Source organism: Scomber japonicus, chromosome 6 (genome assembly GCF_027409825.1).
Source record: "Scomber japonicus isolate fScoJap1 chromosome 6, fScoJap1.pri, whole genome shotgun sequence".
Classification (NCBI taxonomy): domain Eukaryota; kingdom Metazoa; phylum Chordata; class Actinopteri; order Scombriformes; family Scombridae; genus Scomber; species Scomber japonicus.
This window is the reverse complement of record NC_070583.1, coordinates 10,619,531-10,641,775: the sequence shown is the minus strand read 5'-3', so window position 1 is coordinate 10,641,775 and position 22,245 is coordinate 10,619,531. Positions and strand designations below refer to the sequence as shown.

General features: G+C 40.6%; 1 protein-coding gene across 1 annotated transcript in view; it reads left to right on the top strand.

Moving 5' to 3' along the window:
* Positions 1–22,245, top strand: part of lsamp (limbic system associated membrane protein) — a 193,720-nt gene that overhangs the window by 141,575 nt on the left and 29,900 nt on the right. Inside the window, exon 4 of the mRNA XM_053321405.1 lies at positions 18,872–18,997. Coding sequence (XP_053177380.1) covers positions 18,872–18,997 — 126 coding nt within the window. The remainder of the gene's footprint in view (positions 1–18,871; positions 18,998–22,245) is intronic.

The window sequence follows — 22,245 nt, the reverse complement described above, 5'->3', positions numbered from 1 at the left end:
TCTTGAGTTCAGAGCTGTTGTCGTATAGCATATCTCTGACAATATCTTTCTTTTTATCTAGGAGATGCTCCATGGTGTTCACTGCAGTCGGGTTCTGGGCTAGAATTGTGGTATATTTGCTTGTGTCCAGATATTACACTAGTGACAGGTGTTAGATTTAACCGGTCATAGGCCATAAAACCAAAACGATGAGATGAGACGCTAAAACTTTCTGTAGAGCTAGGAGAAACTGCAGAGTCAGATAAAAATTCTGTGGGTTTATTACAACGAGCAACACCATTCGCACTACACTACAACGATTCAACGGAATCTAGTTAATATAAAAATATTGATCAGTGCAGCTTTAAATGCATTACGACACAGTTGATTTACCCATCCCTAAGAACACACACGTTGCCCTTTTTTTTAAGCTTGTAAACATTGAGGATATCAAGAGAAAATCGAAGTCCACGACTCGAGGACTTGAAAAGTGAAGTCCACGGTAAACCCTGCAGAAGCATTGGCTTGTGTGAAGGCCAGCAGTAAGCTCTGTCCTGCCTTATTATGCTTGCCGTGAGCATGACGGCAGACCAGTCACAGCCTTATACACCTGCCCTCCAGGGACAAGATTACATGTAGTCGTCACATTGCCCATTATTCCATGTAGCTAGCCAACTGAATGAAGCGGGGAAAAGTGAGCCAGAGAGAGAGAGTAGGAGAATGCAGCCCCACGCATTTTTTCTATTGCCTTTGAACCTTCATAATGAAACTCACTCCTTGAAGTTTTAATGAAAGCAACAATTTACCATCCCCCTTTTTCTCCCTGGGCTGCTGAGCTTATGTTGCTTAGACTGAATATCTGAAAAATAAAAAAAATGAAACTGCAGTCTCCTTTAATCTTCTTTATGCTGGCTGCAAGAGGTGCTCTCATGCATTTAAATGGGGCCATCCCATGGACATTCATGACAGCACGGGTATTGACAAAGGCTGCAGGTGAACCATTGTGGTCATATTTCACTGACTAACCAGACGAGCCAGTGGCCATCGGTTCTGGCCAGTGTCTCCCCAGTCTTATCTCCGATATAGAGGACCACTATTTCTCTCCTCTACGCACAAATACCCATTACTTGTATAGAACCTGCCAGTATCCTTTCCCTCCATCTTTTTCCATCCTCTATGTGACCTGGGCCTGTCAGATAGATGGACGGCCCTTTGGCACGGTGCTCCTCACGCTGGTGGATGCCTCTGGAAGTGAGATTGAGTGGCACATTTAAACCTGACCTTACCTGCTTCTCTGAGGGGAAAACGATGAAGTTGGTTGTGCAAAACAGTGGTCGAGGTTGTGTCAATGTATGTTGTGTGTGTGTCCCGACATGTAGTAGTCAGTGTATGGTTAAATATATGGGCTTGTGACTGCCTGTTAAGACTGTTTTTAACATCCCACCTTGCTGTGGTTTAATAGAATGCTGTCACCTTCTCCTCAATGTCTCTGCCCTACATAACTGTGTGTGTGTATGTGTGTGTGTGTGTGTGTGTGTGTGTGTGTGTGTGTGTGTGTGTGTGTGTGTGTGTGTGTGTGTGAACTTTCTTGCCACTCAGCCCTGTCTGTGTTCAGGTCAATCCCAGTCCTAGAGCTTGATCCCACTTTTATCAACATGGGCTGGATAAGAGCAGAGAGAGGCACACAGGCGTAGGTGCTACTCCACATGTTTGCCATGCGAAAAAAAGGACAAAATATTAGCAGAAATTGCTCATTTGGAATTGATGAGACTAGAATGTGACGGCTCTGCTCTGTGAATAGCTTTCACTTATTTGCTCCATAGACCCTTGAAGGGTAGAGAAACAGCATGAGGATGAATTTTCTTTGTTTTGTGTGCACTCAGTGTGTCGGTGGCACAAGCCTGCACTTCAGACGCAAGCTGAGAGATATCTGATTTCGGAGGCTTTCTGATGGCTCAGCTGCACCGAGCTCAGCACTGCTCGGGCCCATGCGGATTTCACATACTGTCCTACCTTTCCTCTACTTCTCTCCACTGTCAACGATGAGAAAAAAGAAGTGTACACCTTCTTTTGTACACCGATTTGAATTGAGAGAAGAAATGCATGAAATCATTTTAAAGCCATTGCTTACTGTATGTGAGGGGTATATTTAAAAAAGATTTGAAATCCATCGACCAACATGTATCATGCACTTTGCATGGATTATATACTCATGCACATCCTTGTTCCACACATCCATACTTTCTAGTGAGTGCACTTGGCTGCTCCCTCTCCCTGTGCCCACTGCCCCACCAGATGTCTGGCATGTTATTCAGTCAGACCATATGGTATCCATCGCTGATGCAGTGCTTTACATACCAAGACTTCTGTGTGTGGCAGGAGAGTGCTTAACACTTCTCGTGATGGAGCATATGTCTTGTTGGATGTCTTTTTGATGGAGGACTGCTTATCAAAATGTTGGGTTAGGGACAAGGTTAGAGAAGTGAGAGATGCTGGCTGTCACTGACTGGTACCACGTGAGTATTTCTTTAAAGAAAATTATGTAAAAGTAGTATAAAGGCCTCCCAGAAATGTTATTGCCTTACTGTAGAATAGATTTCAAGTTATTTTTTATCAAGTAACTTAAACTTCTGTCTCGATATTGCTTCATTTAAAGTTATTCTACACTCTGTTATTTTTTTCTGTTTTATAAGCATACACATGCACTGTAATCAAAACAGAGGCCCTCAGAGAAACTGAATACATCTCACTAATGAGAAAAAAAATGCTTATCACTTTAAGAGGGAAAATATTTATGACTCTTCATTACAATATGCTGCTCTCTAATGCATAGGCGTCACACAGCTACAGAAGCTGAGTGTTTTCGAGTATGTGCCTTTCCCCAGCACTTTGATGGCGCAGCTACAGATTTGATGGGAAATTTTTTGAGAGTTGGCACTGGTCGGCTGCTGCAGTGGCCACTGTGGTAAATAACATATGTGCTTGTTATCTCTCATCTGAGCTAGAAAATGCTCTCCCAACACCAGCCACGTGCTCATTAGACTGCCGCTCAAGGCAAAGCACAGAAACAGAGAGAGGGAAAGAAAGAAAGAAAGATGCAAGGAGATAGAAAGAGGGTGACAGTGATGAGGCAAGAGTGGAGGAGACAGAGTGGCAGCAGACAAAGGGAATAGAAGAGACGCAAGGCGGGATGGGTGGGAGATACAGAAGGACGGAGGTTGTCTGTATGTGCCGTATCTGCACTAAATGAACATTTTCACTCGAGTGTGCACATTTGTGAGAAAGAGAAAAAGAGTTGATAAAAGAGGAAGTTGAAAGCCCACACAGACACAGGAAAGAAAGCGTGATGGCTAACACACCCCTCCCATCAGCTTCTATAGCAGCAACAGCAGCACCAGCAGCAGCTGTGAGCCCAGTTAGAGGCTGAGTGTGTGTGTGTGTGTGTGTGTGTGTGTGTGTGTGTGTGTGTGTGTGTGTGTGTGTGTGTGAGTGTCTGTGTGTGTGTGTGTCTGTGTGTGTTTGTGTGTGTGTGTGTGTGGAGTACTGTGGGGTGGTCTCCAGCTGAGTGTGTCAGGTGCTCTCCACTCTACCAGCTGTTCACAGCTCTTCACACAGCGAGAACCAACAAGCTAGTTGAGAGTCCACAGATCTGGAACCCAATCAACACAAACACAATGGCAGGGCTTCATTTTCACATTTCACATTTTTGAGCCAATGATACTCTCTAAAAGTTATGCAAACTATATATATGCTATAAATTAATATGAGCAATGTGACCCCTTTTACTGGATGCTCCTACTATTGTAGGATGGAAACTAATAATTATTTTCACTGTCACATCATCAGTTAGGTGTTAAAACATCAGGTAATAGTGAAAAATATTCATCACAATTTGATAGAGCCCTATGTGGCTTCTTCAAATTGCTTGTTTTGTCAAATGAGCTATCTAAAACCTAAATATGTTTGACTCTTTATTATACAGAACAGAGATAATCTGTTATTCCTAACAGTTGGAAAAAGGGGACATGTGGCTTTTTTGTTGATTATTGATGAACTAATAGAATAATTATATCAGTACGATATGAAATATTTAAGGCTTTAACATGAGTCTGTTATTCATTACATTTAAAAATGAACATCTACATCTGACAAATATAAAATACCCCCTTTTGAACATTTTTCAAGAAATCACAACCTGGCCTTTACTAACAAGCAGTTTGCCTTCAGCGCTTGAACTTGCTGAGGAAGGAAATCAACCAACTCATGAAATTCCTGGTGACAGCCTGCCTTGGACTTGTGCTGTGTCGGGAATGTGCTGTACTATAGTGCACACACAGGCACTAAACCGTTAAAGTGCTTACTGTGTTGAGTGGATCAGGAGTAAGGATTGCTGTAAACTGGTTATTCCAGTATAACACCATAGAGTACTACTGATACATCCATAATATTGACTGTTGGGTTCTTATCCATTTAAATCCTATTTAGTTCATTGGGGTAGGTTAGCTCACACACATACGCATATACACACACACATATATGGCAATGCATCCACATAAATGTAAACACCCCCTCTCCACCATTAGGAGGTGGAGGGCCATTGGGGTGACACAACACAGACACAGTTGTAAGGTGCAAACATTAGTAGTAGTAAGGTGTAGTTGACGTGGCCGTATTGAATCCCAATGGAGTGAGCTTGGGGGAGAGTCTAGGCAGCAGAGGAGAGAAAGTTGAACCAGAATCAGAGGAGAACATTTATCTTTTTATGATAATGTAAAAAGTAAAGTTAGGCTTAGTCGATGGCACAAGAGAAAAACACCAGAGAGAGAGACTGCATGTGATTTGAGCACACCAGCAAGAAAGAGAGAGAGAGACAAGCGAGCTAGAGAAAGCAAGTGAATGACAAAAATGACACGTTATATTCTGATTGTTTTCGAGCAGTTTCAAATAAAAACACACACACCCCCAATCCCACACAACCCTCAAGAGGGGTGCTGCAACTCCTGATTTGATTGCAATACAGTCTTAGTGAAGTAGCCGGTCAGTCTCCTTCATCTAGGAACAAAGAGTATACTGTAGGTGTGAGCTGCAGTTTGAGGTGAGGTAAAAACTGTTCTGCCTCTGGCTGTGAGAAGCCTCTCCTTATGTGGGTGCTCAACAAGCATGATGGGCTCCAGCTGTAAGTGATAACTGAAATGCCACCTGTTCCTCCCCAGCCTGTGCTGTGTGGCTCTAGCCGTGGTGCTAACATGGCTGCAGATGCGATGCCGACCAGGTGAATCTCTGGCCTTGGTGCTGAAGGACTGACACTGCTTGAGTCCCCTCATCATAGTGCACTCTAATGTGGTGAATTGTAGCAAATGGGGGGCAATCAGGTAGTATTGATTAGTTAGTGCTGATTGTTGGTTTGACTTCCACAAAACATCCTTGAGGGCCTCAAAGGATCAGGGGAATTAAGCTGAAAGGCTATCTAAATGCCATATAGGACATGTTGTCCGTTTTTCTTTAATTCCTTTGGATACAACAACCCTAATCCCATTGGACGTGGTAAGCGCAGACAACCATGCATGTCTGCAGAACTGACTTACAGACTTCTTCACGTCAACTCAACTCTGCCAGTGGGGGCTGACAGTGACTTCAAAAATGCTTCGTAAGAGACCATTTTTGACAATTAACTCAATTAACAATTGAACTAAAAGCATGTAATGACCCTTGGATCATTCAAACCAGAGAAAGGACCAAACAACTCAGGCTCCCCTTTTATGGTTCAACTTATCACCGGATCCTTGCCATAAATCTGAAGGACATAAGACAGGATAAGATAATCCTTTATTAGAGAAGGAAGTTTACAGCGTTACAGCAGCAAAGTGGATTAAAAAAAGTAAAAAGAGGTCCACTTAAATTTTGATAGTCCTAGTCATATTGAATGTTTCTATATTATGAAGTATTATTAGTGCATGCACACGAGATAATTTGTTCCCACATTTAGGTTAATTTATGCACACATGATAAGTGTATATGCAGAGAGCGAGCCAACAGACCAGCCTCTCCCCCGAAGCATGAAGTGCAGTGCATCTACTTCAACTATTGGGTATCAGACTGTGGCTGCTCACTACTCTTTGATAGTATGATCATATAATAGGATGGGTAAGGATAGGATTTTTTAATGCAAGACTTTAACTTGTTAAGGAGTATTTTTATAAGTTGGTATTGCTACTTGTTCAGTAAAAGTGGACCCAGCCAGGGTGAGGTAAATGAGGGGGCATTTTTTTAAATAAAATAAAATTAATTGATTTAACCATGTAATTGCCTCAGAAAAGCAAAGCAACACCATAGGGCTACTGTTTGAAAATAATACATTCTTAATCAGTACCTAGCAGAGCACTCATTTTATTTTTTTTAATTCATGAATGTTTCGCTGTCAGAATCAGCAGGGAAAGGCACATGGAAACAGGTGTTTGCAGCAGATGCTCCCCCACAAACAGCACTTTCCAAAGTTCAGAAACAACAACTGAGAGATAGTCACATGTATCAAGGCCAATCATTTTGTTGCTTTTGTTATTTTTCTATTAATACACAAACTTTAAACAGAGGAGAGATTAATAAAACTTTACCTTAAGACCCCTTGGCCTGAGTAAAAGGTCGTAGTTCTTCTTTCAAAGGTATTACCCGATGAGAAGTCTCACACTTTTTGTCTCTGCTGTGATTCGATGTTCCAACTCTGTGTTCACATTTATCAACCTGACGGGGATTGTGTATAATCAGATAGTCTTGGACTGTTAAGTGCTTGGTGACACTTGACAGAAATCCATTCATCATCCTGTTAAAATCAGAATCTCTTTATTTTCCAAAAACATTTTATATGCCAGGAATGTATACTCTGCATTACCCATCCTATTATAATGTTATACTATATAGTCATCCTAAGTATTTAGGAGCAGTGGGCAGTCACAGTCTGACACCCAATAGTTAGAGCAGGTGCATTTCAGTCTGGTCTGTTGAAGAAGACAACAATGCCTCAACCAGACAAAGCCTGGACTCAGTTGGACTTACACCTCTCTGGCCAAAGCAAGACAGCCAAACTGAACTGCTAAGTAACCTGCTGTCAGGCTCACATATATGGCAACAGACTCTTTCCTGGTGTTGCCAGGAGGCTAAGCCGACAGTAAAGACACAGTCCAGTCTGAAGCAGAATAAGACAATGCTCCACTGTTCATTCGCCACAGCAAAAGCCCAAAGACTCCCATGCCATAGAGGAGTCTGGTGGTGCAGCACAGGCCTGCCCCATGGGCCCGCCCCGTGCTGCACCCTGCCTGTTGTGCAGGCTTGGGCAGCTAACTATCAGCTCCACCAGATGCAACACCCACACCTGCAGGCCGTTCTCATCGTCTGTTCACATATCAAACGAAAAATTGTGCACATCTTTTCTTAGGATATCATACAAATTTAAATTGACGCAGTAACATGGGTGATCAGTGTGCCTGTCCAACCAAGTCCGATGGCAGTTCTTAAAGTAGCCCCGAAATTTAAATATTATATATTACTTTAAAAATATAAACCCAATATATTCAACATTTAACCTGGAGATTTTACCCCTGTTGTGTCTTTATAAGTCCTGGGAAGACTGGATAATTCACTGACGAATTCATTTTACTTACCTCCTCAACATTTCTTCACACAAAAACAAGAAATATCCTAGATAACTAAATTAAATGCTGGGTGAATGTTATGACCATCAGCTTTAATTATTTCACCTTCAATATAAGTTTTTTTTCTTCTGTTTTGGACAATAGTTGGAGTGGCTACATTAGCCTACCCATGATCCTCAGAGATGAAGAGAATGTTACTTGTGAGGAATAAAAAGAAGAAAAAAAACGTTCACCTCTCAAATCTTTTCCTCATAGTTGTCTACAGCCTCTACGGCTCAGATACACTATGAGGCTAATAATACTCTTTAGATAATCTGAAGCCTTCTCATTGCTGTACATTTGCCTCAAACCACACACTTCAATTCAGTTCTTTTTATCACTTCAAAATCTTGTTACTCATGTATTATTATTCTATTCATCATGTATAATTAAGGCATTTAGCTATTAATATCTGTCTGTATTAATCTAAAGAAGTCTTTGTTGTGTGCTTCCTTTGAGCAGAGCAGACATGTGGTCCATGTTTTGAACTTGCAGTTTATGAGACTGATTAATTGATTAAATTGAGGGAAGGAATAGTGGTGCCGTATCAAATGAGGAAAATGATTTATTTAAAGTAGTAATCGCCACAGCCACTTTAAGTCAAGCTGTAATTTCATAAAGCCCTTTAATCCTTAAGTAACAATGAGATGGTATGTTGTTGCTTTGAACTTGCATTAATCCATACAATGCTTTCTGGAATTACTAGTGTTATTATGAGCTAAATCTCTACTTCTGTTAAGTATAGATAGACAAGTATTGTTTTTATGAAAAAGTCTCCAAATCATTTGTAAAATATTAATTTGTTCAATTAAACCACCACAGCTCATATTGATTAAACAAGTTTTGATTCTGAATATGATTTAGCCTTTCTGAATTATTCATAATTCAACTATTGATAGGTAAAACTTATTTTTTTAAATGGCAAACTAGTTGGAATAGCAATGGAAGAGACACAAGAAGGAAAAAAATAATTTGCACAACACATTTGACTCTCCATCAGCAACCAAGGTTTCGCTGAACCAGCTGTATTGGACAAAATGGCTTTGGAGTAAGAAAGAGGCGGTGTTGTTGGTTTCACATTTGGAAGAAAATGGGATGTGGTGGGGCGTAAAAAAGGCATCTAAACTGAGCTGCATAGGCTATGGGGTTGGGGGAGGGCTTGTGATCTTCAATAACCCCTGTCTGGACAAAGTGACATAATGAGGAATGGTATTTGGAAGTGGAAGAGCAAAGGGCAGGAAGTGGTATTAAACAACCATAGAAATGGAAGCTGCGGAGAAAGGCTGCCATTTCAGCCCAGATTCTCTAACCTTGGATTTAGCTTGTCTAGCTATCTTTGTTTTTCTCATTATCATGAGCAGTATGATATCGTAAGCTTCTAAATCATCTGATGGCTTGAATGCAAAATCTGCTTTGCCTTTTTGGCAAGCCTCCCACACTTTTGTGAATGCCAAGCTTAAAGTACAAAGCTATTGCTTCTGAGGAGGCAAAGGATTTACAGAGGTACCTTCGTGAGGCCAAGATAAGAATTACAGCTTGTATGGAATATATAAACAGAGATATTTTTCATAGAGACAAGGACTGCCATTATTTACTTTAAATAATATGAAAAAAGTACTATCTGTAGCATTTCATCTTCTTTGACCTGCCCTGGTTGCCTGTGTAGAGCTTGATAGTAGAAACTGTTACCACTCCTTTTTCAGTGCAAACACCAATTAGATGTTCATGTGATTTACGAGTTGCTGCCCTTGTAGGACCCTCATTGGAAAAAAAACACTTCCCAAAGCAGAAAAAAACATCTCCTTAATTAATCACCTCAGTGTCCCCAACTAGGGCGAGGTCTAGATATCCGAAATGGATGGAAGTGTGATTGGTCTCAAATGTAGAAAATCCTCTTTCAGAAAAAAGCACAGAAAAAGCTTCGTTTTCCTCCCTCGCTTCCATCGGTGCCTCCAGCAGGCCATTGCATCTGTCTCACATCCAGCACCTCCTTTGAAAGTTTCACAGGCATCTCTAGTGTAGCTGCTGACGGCTGCGGTTGGGATGGGAGAGAGGTGGTGCCTTTTCCTCTGTCATCACCTCTCTCATCTACTTTCTCTTCTCTCTCTTCATCTGTTTTTTGTTCTCAAGGAGCATGTGGGGGGGGTCCCACTGGCATCGCCAGGCCACTTGTGCTTCATCTCCTGCAGCAGTAACAGCAGTGTCAGCCCACTTCTCAGACCTATGCATTCTCTTTCCTTTCAATTCTGCAGTGCCAGGCAGAGAATAGTGTCTGTGTGTGTGTGTGTGTGTGTGTGTGTGTTTGTGTATGTGTGTGTGTCTCTGCAGAAAATACACCCTGAGGTCTCAGATCAAACGAGATTGGTGCTCCTTTATATTTTGCATGAGGTGACGTGATGGAACAGGCTAAATGTGTGTTGAAATGTGGCTGCTTGTGTGTGTGTGAGCTTGTGTGAGCGCTTGTGTGTGAGCTTGTGTGTGAGTGTGCATGTGCAGCTCATGCAATGCAGATGTAGCTTGTCACTATATCGAGTAACACTGTCAGCATGAATAATTGAAGGGATCAACTGTGGATATTAACAATGAGTCACACTGTACGGTGACATACTGTGTAAGCTACAGAAAACAAAATGTGTGTTTGTAACTGTACTTTTTTGTATGCATACAGGTGTGTGTGTGTGTGTGTGTGTGTGTGTGTGTGTGTGTGTGTGTGTGTGTGTGTATGCATGCTTGTGTGTGTGTATATCATTCAGCAGTAAGTGTACAACCAATGGCTCAGCCAAAAGGCTTAGTGTTAATCTAAAAAGATACTCTTTATCAGCACTAGCACATTGCAGACATTTAGAGTTGTAGCACAACGATTACATTTTGCTCCTTCTCTCCTTTTGTAGCTATTCTTTCCTTCCTTCCTTTGCAAAAGTCTTTCAGTAAGACATAATATTTATAAGGGAGCAAATTTTGTGGCAGATTTATCAAAGATTCCTGTGTGAGCATGTCTGTGCATGCCTTTCCTCTTCCTTTGACCTCAAATGGCTTAATCTAGAAAAAGACATCTTTTTCAAGCCATTGAATGGTCAAGACTCCCTGATTATCACTCTCATAGTTCCCACAAGAACAGATTGCCTTGTTCGGTCAAGGTGCCAATGTGGAAATGAATCCAAGAAAAGGCAAAAACCACATTCATGGGCACTGAAGTATGAACACAAACACACTCTGGTATCACGAGTGGGCAAGGCACAGCAGGTGCTTGTTTAAGGCTACGTTATCCAGTCGCTTAGTTGAACCATTCCGGTGGCGAACAGCCTGGTAATAATGTTCTTTTTTGGGGGCCTTTGGAAAAGTGTATTTGGGTTGACCTTGTTTTATAAAAAGCAGGTAATTGGCAGTAAAGCATCCAAGCACTAAAAGCTAAAAGTTAAAGACCTGCGAGTGCTTTCTCCTGATTATCTTCTAATGGTTTTAAATTAGCTAAGCATAAGCGCACGCGTCTTCGACACTTGATGCCACATCACTCCTCCAAATGTCACATTGAGAGCCAGTGGGGGGTAAATGTAAGAGGGAGCAAAATGAGCCCAAGGGGAAAAATATAAAACATGTAAAATTGTATACGCAGAACTTATGACAGTAGATTTATTGATGTGCAGTACTTTAATGCCTTTGATATAAAAGAACTTTAACTGTTCCTGAGCTCTGCTAGTAAAAAAAAATATATATATATATATGCAAGGTTGGGGTTATTGTTTCTTATTTTATACCCCTGAGGTCTGCTGTGTAGTATTTTGTTGTTTTAAGCAGTAGTCTGTGATGGGGCGAGGTGAGAAGAGAATACATTTTCCAGTCAAATCCCAAAGCTGTCTGGTTGTGTATTGTTTGTGTCCTAAAGAGTGGAATAGAGTTTGGCACAGTAATCCTTAAATTGTAATGAACACTTTAGCTTGAATATAAAGCAATCTGACAGAGTCCAGGTGGGCGAGGTTGCATCCTGCATTATCTGCTGCCTTCTCTGCTTCTGTTCAAAGGATAATTTCATGCTCAATATGCCTGCATCTGAGGTGGACCAAGCAACGCTGTCAGCGTATTTGTGAGTTTGCTTACTGAACTAAACTAAATCACTAAATAGAGATATTAGGTTTCTGGTTTTGTGGTAGCACAAAGAGTAACACAAGCAGTGCAATGACAAGTTGGTAATGTTCTGGTCTTTAAATGCACTATCCATTTGTTTGATGTGTGTGCACCCAGCAATTTTTGTTGAGTGTTGTGCTCCAAACTCTACTGTGTTTCACTCTCAGTATCAACACCAGAGACTATGCCTTTGTGTGTGTGTGTGTGTGTGTGTGTGTGTGTGTGTGTGTGTGTGTGTGTGTGTGTGTGTGTGTGTGTGTGTGTGTGTGTGTCTGTGTGTGTGTGTGTGTGTGTCTGTGTGTGTGTTTTTTTTATTTTGTTTTATTTTGCTTTTGTGTAATATCCAGGTCAAACTGTTTTCTTGTATTCTTATTATGATTACACAGTACTCAATGCATTATTCACACTCATGTGTGCTGTGCCTTTTATTAAATTGGATAAGTCAGTTGTGAATGTGCCAAATTAAAAATCGTGATTTTGCTGAACCACACTTAGAAGTGCCTCTTTTTTTCATAAAATGTCCTTTTTTTACACCAAGAAGTTGTGGAAAAAGAAAGAACAAGTTCAGTGACCTTGTCACTTAAATGTAATCAAGTATAATTTATGGGAATTTGCTCAAAGGATTAATGGGGGGACAGACAGGTAGAGCGGTCGTCCTCCAATTGTAAGATTGGCGGTTCAGTTCCCGGTTCCTCCAGTCCACTTGGGCAAGACACTTAACCCCAAATTGCTCTCATTGCTGCGTATGAATGAGAATGAATGGTTAACTTCCTCCTGATGGCAGTTTAGCCCCTGCCATCAGTGTATGAATGGGTGTGAACGGGTGAATGACATGTAATGTAAAAGCGCTTTGAGTGGTCGTAACGACTAGAAAGGTGCTATATAAGTACAGTCCATTTACCATCCATTTAAAAACACCCATAATGTATGAATGTAATTGTGATGTGCAGAATAACATCATTCCAAAGGATTGTGGGATGGATTTAAGGCTCCACTCAGATGATAATCAGGTGAACAAATGTGAATGGAAAACTTGATTATTCAGTTTGCGTTTGTACCGTGCTACAAAATTAATATGTTATTTGATCCATTATCTGTTACTCACAGCTGTTTTCAGACTGTTCAAAAGCCTCTTTGAATTAATTAGTCCATACCTGAGGATAACATGACAGACACGTGATAAATAAGCAGCCTCCAATTTAAAAATGTTACAATTTAGTCATTTCAAAGTCATTTATTTATTTAGATGAATCCTTTATAGCTGCTTAAAACACACATTTGTATGTAGAGTACCTGCCTCCATATCAATAAGTTCCTAATGTTTAGGTTTTTAATTGCAGCCACATTATTTTTTTAGAGATTCCATGCAGTACAATTATTTAAAAGATTAATCACATTATAGTCTTCATAAGACTTTTTGGAAATAGTTGCAATAGTAAGTGGACACAGTAATGAAGGAGGAGTTAATCATGCAGAGATACAAGTTTATTGCTTTCATCGCCTTCCATTTATCCCTGTAGTGAAAATCTTGTCACATGGACGAGGGAGCTGCCCATGGCTGCGTCTCTCTCTCCTCTACATGGGCACACAGTTAAAGCACAAACCTACAAACACACAAACACATTCGCCCCTAATTACTCTCTCTCTCTCTTTCTCTCTCACTCACCGTCTTTCACTCTCTTTTCTTTCTTTCTTTGAAGTTTGAAATTAGAGTTGAAAGCAAGGTCAGCATATTCATAAAGTTTTCATCAGAGATTTATTATTTTGGAGGAATTGGAAAACCAAATAGGAGATCATTAGCCGGAGAGGACACGATGGGATTCTCCAGGAGCATGAAACTTGCTAACCTGAAGAAGGAAAATGCTCCTGTGTACTCCACAGCAGCTTGTGATATTTGCCTGTATATGGAAATTAATTCCTCTTTGGGGAGTGAAATTAAAACAGAATAAGTTAGAAAATAGGTTCCAGGTGGAGAGATGTGACTGTATATGAAAGTGAGTGTGCAGAGTGTGACATTAAATGTAGGCGTTTTTGTAGCCCGTGGCTGTCTGAACCATAATTCACTCAAACCCAGCCATATAGAAAACATTAGCAGAGAGTGCAGAGAGAGTATCTCTATGGAATTCATTCATCCTACAGTTGCAGAGGTAAAGTGCTTTTCAAAGAGCTGCCCTTTCCAGCATTGTTCCTTGAAAGCTGACCTATGACTAAGATTACAATTCATTCCTTTCCTCCGGCCCTCCTTCCTCGTCTCTGCTGACAGCTGGACACCGGGCGCTGTCACCACGAGAGGTGAAATGTCACTCACACTTTCTTCCTTTCACTATTGTCTTCTTTCTTCAACTCCTCTTTTCCACTTTTCTTAGTCTCCCCCCCCTCCCATTTATACAGTTGACAGGGTTATCAGTGTACGAGCAGTTGTTTCCTCCCCGATCCATTTTTATCTAGCCTTGCGAGGATTCATTCTCCAGTCACACATAGTACTAAGCCAATCAATATCCCTACCCCCCCCCCACCACCACCTTCACCCCCACCCCCTCTTCATTGCCACACCCCACCCCGCTTTGGTTTGTTTTTGAAGAGGGCACAAAAAGACAATTGGATTCTTTGTCACCTCAATCGAGCGCCTCCGCCCCAGCATCCCCTGTTCCATCTCGCCATATCGGGAAAACACATCTTCATTTTAGCTTGGTCATTTGACTACGGCAATAACTCTGTATGACTTCATTTAAAATGCTGTGTGGCACAATTGCGACTGTCTTATCAGTTGTTATTAGAGAGATGGGTTACTTGCGGGTGGTGTGTGTGTGTGTGTGTGCGCGCTTGAGTGCATGTGTGTGAGAGAGATGTTTGTTGGGGGGAGGCTCTGATGCCGTACACAGACAAATCTTCAATAAAAAACTTGTGTGGAGAAACAATCTGAAATATTGTTTCTTTGAAAACATGGTCGATACAGAAAAAAACCAGGGCAGCTTTATTTCAATTCAACACAGAAAGTCAGGTTTAAATAGCATATGAATCTCTGCATGATGTAGTCTCACAAGTGTGTTTCCAAATGCTTTCAGCATAGATTATCCCTTATTTGTTTCTGTTAGTTCGTCAGCTAGGCAAACAAAATAAATAATAAAATCCCTCCTGCAACAGGAAGCTGTACCTGCTGCCACCAACAACAGGAGTACAACTGGAGCACATTCTTTATTGTCAGGCTACTGAGTAACTTTAATGGAGCAGTTGGGGTTTAAGTGCCCTGTTTATGGACAAAATTGACAACAGTTGCTGAGAGCTTGCAGTGTATGTTACTTTCCCCACCAGCTTTGTGCATCTGATTGTTCTGTTGTTGACACTTTTAAACAGGTATCCCATAATCTTTAATGGTTTACTTCCCAACCCTGCTTTTTATGTATAAATGATTTGGATTGGAAGATAAATGTGAATCTAATGTGCAGACTAGAGACTGTTATTTTAATCATGGCGGTGAAAACTTATGGCACGGGCGTGCAAGTCTGCAGGGCACAGACTCATAACTCTGATGCAATCATTTTATTCATAAAGCGACATTTTGGCACATTTTTTTATCTCCCAAATTCACACTTCATCTAGCATACACTTTATTCAGCACGCGAACAGTACAAAAAGTGTGGCTATTTCTTCATGGACATTTAAAGCACACATTTTCTCTCGTCTTAAGTGATTGAGTGCAATGCTGAAAGAAATAAAATCTAATGAAAAGACCAAAGGAGTTTAAGTTTGTGTTCATCGTGTGCAACACCTCCTGTGGCTTTAAACACATTACAGTACGACTCTCTGGTTTAGAGTAAGTGCAGGATAGTGGCAGAGTTGTATTGCAGGAACAGCAGAGGCAGGTGAGACTGATGGGAAAAGGAGGTTAGCAATTCTTTAGACGGGCCGATGCTGTGAGAGTTCTAATAACAACACACAGCAGGCAGTAATTGCAAGTCCAGATTGGGTCATGAATTTAGTGGTGTTTAGGAGCGACAGTTGATACATGTAACAAACCAGGTTCATTAGTTTACATGTCTATGAAAACTCTTGCATATCTTCTTTCTTCAGTAAAATTTGAAAGTGGAAAAACATTTGGAAACTTGCAGTTAGGATACATGAAGGACAGGGTTGGGAGGGTCACTTTAAAATTGTATTCCAATACAGTTACTAGTACCTGTTAAAAAATGTAGTCAGTAACGTAATCCAATTACCACAATATTTAAGTAATGTATCATGATTACTTTCTGTTACTTTAGGATTACTGCAATACCAAATACAATTAGGGCCACTTTCTTTTCAAATAAAAACATCTAATTGACAAAGACCAGCGAAAATAGCCACACTCAGTTAGGGAGGAGATGTTAATGTGTTCAGAGAGTTGGTGCTAACTAAGGGTGAAATCTTCAGTCTGACTCTGGGTGTACTTAAATTAATTTCAGCTACTTAAAAATAAGTTCTGACTGCTCTGATGGAGCTCATCCATAAATTCTGCTTTATTATAAACAATCCCACATATAAACCTGAGACTGTGTGTAACAGCTGATCTCTGTAAATGTGCAAATGAACATTAATGGCCATTAGATCCGGATCGATCTGGTGTTAATGAAGTTACCACTGCTGTATCGTGTGCGTAAATGTGCACAACCCTTTTCTCAGTTTGCAGACACTTATTGTTTCAGTTGCTGAATGATGCTGCAGCCAGCTGTGACATACAGTCATCTGTGTGTTGCTCCCACGCAGGTAGTCTGAGTCTGAGTCTGAGTCTGAGTCTGAGTTTTCTTTGACTCATTCAGTATTGAACGTGTTCAGGGACCAGTGACTCACTGTCAGGTCAACACATAACGCACACACAGTCATATCAGTGGAGAGGAGTAATGTGCCCTACAAGCTGTCATCAAGCTGTTATCAACTCAAGCTCTCTTATAACTGTGAGTCTTTGGGAGTGACACAGTCTGTAACAAACATCCCTGCCAACTTTTAAGTTCAATGTGTGTGAAGTGTGTGAAGTGTGTATACGTGCGTCTGCTGCACTCATCATGCGGTATCATCCTCTACTCAGACTATCGTGGATCAGATAGATCATTTCCCCTTCGCTCTGCTCACGTTTGGGACTTTTACAGTGCATGGTCATATAAAGTTCTTTATTGTAAAATGTGTTTTAAAATTATAATCCTGATAAATAAATACCCATCTGTAACCTTAGTGGAATACAGTTACCTTACGTAACGTTGTTACATGTATTCCATTACTCCCCAAGCCTGATGAAGGATTACATGTTCGCCTGCAAAAATCAAGTTACAGAATTAATTTATTAGACTTCTGAAGGTGTTGAATATATTAAACACTAATCCCCAAAAGCAAGGAGTTCTGTGGTCTTGTTGTCATTGACAGTAACTATGTGAGCTTATAACCAATAATCATAACCAATAAGAAAAGACACATTTTCATTCACAGTAAATTTAGCTCCACTTTTACACCAGTTCAACCATGTCACTGTCCCTTCTTACTTCAATAAGGGTCAACACCTAGAATTTGAAGCACCATTACCAATAAATTATATAGACCACCATGGCAAAAGTGAACCCCTTACAGCCAACACAACCAAACTTGTTGCAAGTGTGTTTCTTGGATTGGCATAGCAGCATATAAGCAGTCAAGCGAGTTCTTGATTGGCAAAGAGATACAGCATTATCAGTTTATTCAAGTGGATAGAGTTCAGATGTAACCTTGAGACTGGTGGGGTTAATGGAAGAAAGGCAACATGGGCTAATGTGCCGAATCCATAATAATGTAGACCTGAGACACACACACACACACACACACACACACACACACAAATATGCACCCATTTCTGAAGTTAGAATAGTAAATCCACTTGTCACAGGTTCAGAAAAAAATGAATTTACTTTTCTTTGTTTGCCTGCATTATGTGTGTTCCCCCATTCATCATATTCCAAAGTCATTGATCATTATTTTCAATTCTTGCCTTATATCTGCATACGATACCTTACCCCCCCAACCAATTCAGCCACAGTTTGTGAAAACACTGATGTATTCTCTCTATATCCTTCATGATTGATTGCATCTTAGCTGCTGACTCTCTAAAACAGACTGTACCTAATTCATCTGAGTTGTTTGTGCCAGAGTAAAGTTTTCTCTCTCTTCTGCTCCTTCTCTCTTGTTTTCTGTTGGTTTATGTGGGTGTGAGAGCAGTGGGAGTGAGGAACAGATGAAGTAGAGGAATTAAGGGTATATGTGGCTGTGGCTCAGAGGTCATCCACTTATAGGAAGATTGGTAGTTCTATCCCTGACTCCTCAAAACCACATGTTGAAGTGTCCTCAGCCAAGACACTGAACCTAATATAGCTTCCGAAGGCTGTTCCACCAGTGTATGAATGAGTGATTGTTGCCATGTGGTGGTTAGAAGACTAGAAAGGGGCTTTATAAATGCAGCCCATTTACTATTTAGATGTTAATCGAAAGGCAGGGTGATCATTAAACGCTGCGTTCAGATGAAACACACACTTAACAACTCTCTTCATCTCACTTTTAAATTTGGATTAGTATGTTAAAGCTTACTTTTCTGAAAGAGTGTGTCTGAACTCTGAAGAATCAGTGCCAAGTGTCTGGTGTATCTCCACATGACAAGAGAAGCAATCTGTTTTCATGAGCTCAGGTCCCAGGGCAGGAGATTAAATTGCATATTTAGATCCTGGGAGAAAGTTTACTGTAAGTACCTCTGAGAGCTATAGAAGCAGGAAAAATGTTCTCCAACGCTTTTCTAAACACTTCCTTTCACTGAGAGAATCATGGTCAGCTTGTCCTTTGTATTTAACCTCTGTTTAAAGCCAGCGGTTTCTTAATGGAAAAGTCTGTTATTTTGTTGAGTGAAAATGTTTTACAGTAGAATGAATAAAACATTATTGTTATAAAGTTAAGTAAAGAGCAAAGATGTCAGTTTATAACTTTTAGATGAGTAAGGTCAACATGGAGGTCTGTGTGAGATAAAGATGTGCTCTGCCTTTTATTCTCTTAAATAAAATCAGTCCTAACTTTGATGTTTTTTTCTCTTTTGTCTCCAGTTCCAGCCAACATCTACAAGATGTCAGACGACATGATAGTGAATGAGGGCAGTAACGTGACACTCAGCTGTTTGGCCAGTGGCAGGCCGGACCCACTAATCACCTGGCGGCTGCTTAACCCTTCAGGTGAGAATCACCCATTCAGTACTCATCACTCTGTGTGTTAATCTAGTTAGTCTGTCCAATGGTGTGTCTGATTCTTTCATCATCCAAATGCCACATTAGTTGTTTAAAGTGACCTAAAAAGTTTAATCTGTTTTAGAACATAATCTGTGATGCCTGCTGCAGTATATGAGGGCTGATAGAGAAAATCAGCAGAACGCACTTTACACTGCTGTCAAGATCTCAGATATCCATCAAGGATAAGCTCCATAAATCCATTTAGAAGTCATAAATGCGCTCGCTGTAACTTCAGATCTTGGCTCAGAGTCATTAGATTCTGACTGTTCTTTCAGGATCAAAGTCAAGTAGTGATTGTTGTCTGTACAGTGTGAAGAAGAACCGCTACAAGCTAAAGCAGCATGACTTCCTGTGATGCAGATTTGCCAAATTGTAAACAAATAGGCCATAGGCTTAACGACACAGAGGTGTATCATAGACACTTCAGACCAACTTTAAATTCAGTTTGGTCTCCCCTCATTATATACATGATGTAATTTTTATAAATATCATGGACCAATGCAATTTGATACATTTAGATATATATGTTTAGTATATTATTGTTTATCATTTAGGAGCAGCTCAGCATTATTGAGTTCTAAATAGCAGTAGAAGATACAGTATGGGACTAATACAGATATAGAAGCACAAAATAAAGAGATACAGGCAGCAGCTTTGTCTTATATCCCCAATGGATAATGTATATTTATCCCTAGGGAGAGTTTATTTTCCTGTAGTTTTTCATGTATGATAGCTATGATACGGTGGCCCTGAAGGCCAAACAACAACGGCATTAACAAAAACACAACGACAGAAAGAAAAACACAACAACATTAACTAGGAACCTGCTATGACAAGGATTGGATGAAAGCACGTCTGTCTTTTTAACAGGTGGGAAAGGCTGCTTTACACTCTCTCTCTCTCTCTCTCTCTCTCTCTCTCTCTCTCTCTCTCTCTCTCTCTCTCTCACTCTCTCTCTCTCTCTCTTTCTCTCTCTCTCTCTCTCCTTAATGTCGTTGTGTTTTCCTTTTTGTCGGTGTGTTTTTGTTAATGTCGATGTTTTTTACTTTTTATTGTTGTCGTTTGCCCTTCAGGGCCACCATACTATGTTGATGTCTGTATGTCATCTCGTGTGTACAGGTTGCTTCATGTTGATATGTCTCAGAGAGCAGAAATACTGTCTCTTTTGGGAATGAATCCAATTTCGGGAAAAACAATAATGTCTCCAACCGCTGATAAGCTTGTAAGGTGATGGATGGAGATACTCAAGTTGACAGCATCTCAGTTTGATAGCAGCCTTGCGCTGATTGAAAGCCATTCTGTTTGTGTGTCTTTATCAATTACCACGCCACTTTGTCAGCACTCCAAACACGTTTCATCGAATATGTCTGTTTGCTGCATCTGGAGGATGAAAAACTAGAGCCATTTTCTCATATGAACTCCGGACAATGTCTGGTCCTCATTCTCCTGAGTTTCCCTCTCACAAGTGTAGCAGGAGACTGTATGTGTCAGACACCTTCTCACCTGCTGGGAACACTCCATTTGGTTGAGGTGAGGTGTGGCGTCTAGGTAGAGCGTGCAGAAGGCAGGGCACGATGCCAAAATTCCACTGCGGAAATTGCTGTGTGTTATTTACAGCACAACCCAGATGGTGGACAAGGCGACTTTGTTCTGGTTTTGCGTCATTTGCATGGTGCATGTTTCACACATAGGGTCATTCAGTTACGCAGACTATGTGCGAGGGAGCTGGCAGGGTTAAGTCTGTTTAATGTCCAGTCCGATTTATTTGCACATTTCCCTCTCACATAAATCTCCTCTGGGTCATGTCTAGATGAGTTCAGGGTTGCAGGGCATGTATGAAAAGAACTTTGGTTTGGTATAGTTGCCTCCTTTGTCTGTTTGCATTAAAGGAGAGTGAGTTGTTCAGTGTAATCCTGTGAGCCATATGGATCTGGCTGGCTCCTATACAGAAACTGGGAGCTCCTTTTCATATTCTCAAATTCTCCAAGGTTCAGATGGCTCACAATGTTGCTGTAGGTAAAGCTGCTTTGTAATTTTAAACAGCTTTTGTTCCAAGGAAATGGATGGAGATGTGGCTATAGAGGCAAGAAAAAAGCATTATTCAATGGTAGATTTTTCAAGCTGCAGTGGATGCAGTCGTAAGCCTCTTTCACACGTAGTTCCTGTTAAATAACTGATTACTAATAACCTTTTAGGCACCGCGTGGGATTTCCACTATTCACACACATTTTCACACATGCCACGGCAATTCCAGAACTGAACCAGTGACTCAAATGGGTGGCTTAATTTGAACTGTCAGAAGAACTAAAATGGTTAGAATAATTTAGAGTAAAATCAAGGCTATAACTTTGACAGCTAATTTGTTATTGATATTATGAAAATCAGTTTGTACAGATGGATATAATTTAGAGATTGATTGGCTCTGAGGATGAAGGGCTGTGTAAACAAGACCATTATGTACAGGTGACAGGTATGTTAGTCATTTTAAATGTCTTTTCAGCCGATAAGATTGCCATTAAGCTGTGGGAGCTCACAAATACAATTTTTAGATATTTTTGCCACAAATTCCTCACGCAGGGGCAGCTGCACTCATCGTCATCTGGTTTAAAACAGGTCGGATGGCGTCATTTATGCTAGCCTAACCAGTGCAACAGACAAGTAAAACCACATGAGTCATACTCAATCATATTTTACAAAAAAAAAATGATGACTAAAATCAGGAATTATAGCCTACACAAGTTTTGTGATCACAATATTTCCACAGAATCATAGAGTTAAAAAAACAACAGCAACTAATGAGCTACTAATTCATGTAGACTAATTGATGATTTAATGAAAAGTTTCTCTCATTTGAATTTAGAGTCTTCTGCATTTTATTCTGGTGACAGCAGCAGCTTGTTGTGTTATTAATTATTCATGACAATTTGGCAGCGCTCCAAAAGACACAATATATCCAGTGCAGCATTTTTCAATATGACTGTGTCACCAAGTCAGGTCTCCTCAGCATTATTTTACCTTGAAATCTCAAGTCAAGTCTTTAGGCTTTTAAGTCTCAAGCGAGTCAAGCCTTACAGCATGCAGACAGCTCTCATTTTAGCTTGTTCATATTATCGATTACTGTTATCTTAAAGGTTCATTTTAGGGACAGACAGGACAGGATTCTCCTAATTCAGGACCGTCCTGAATGTTTCATG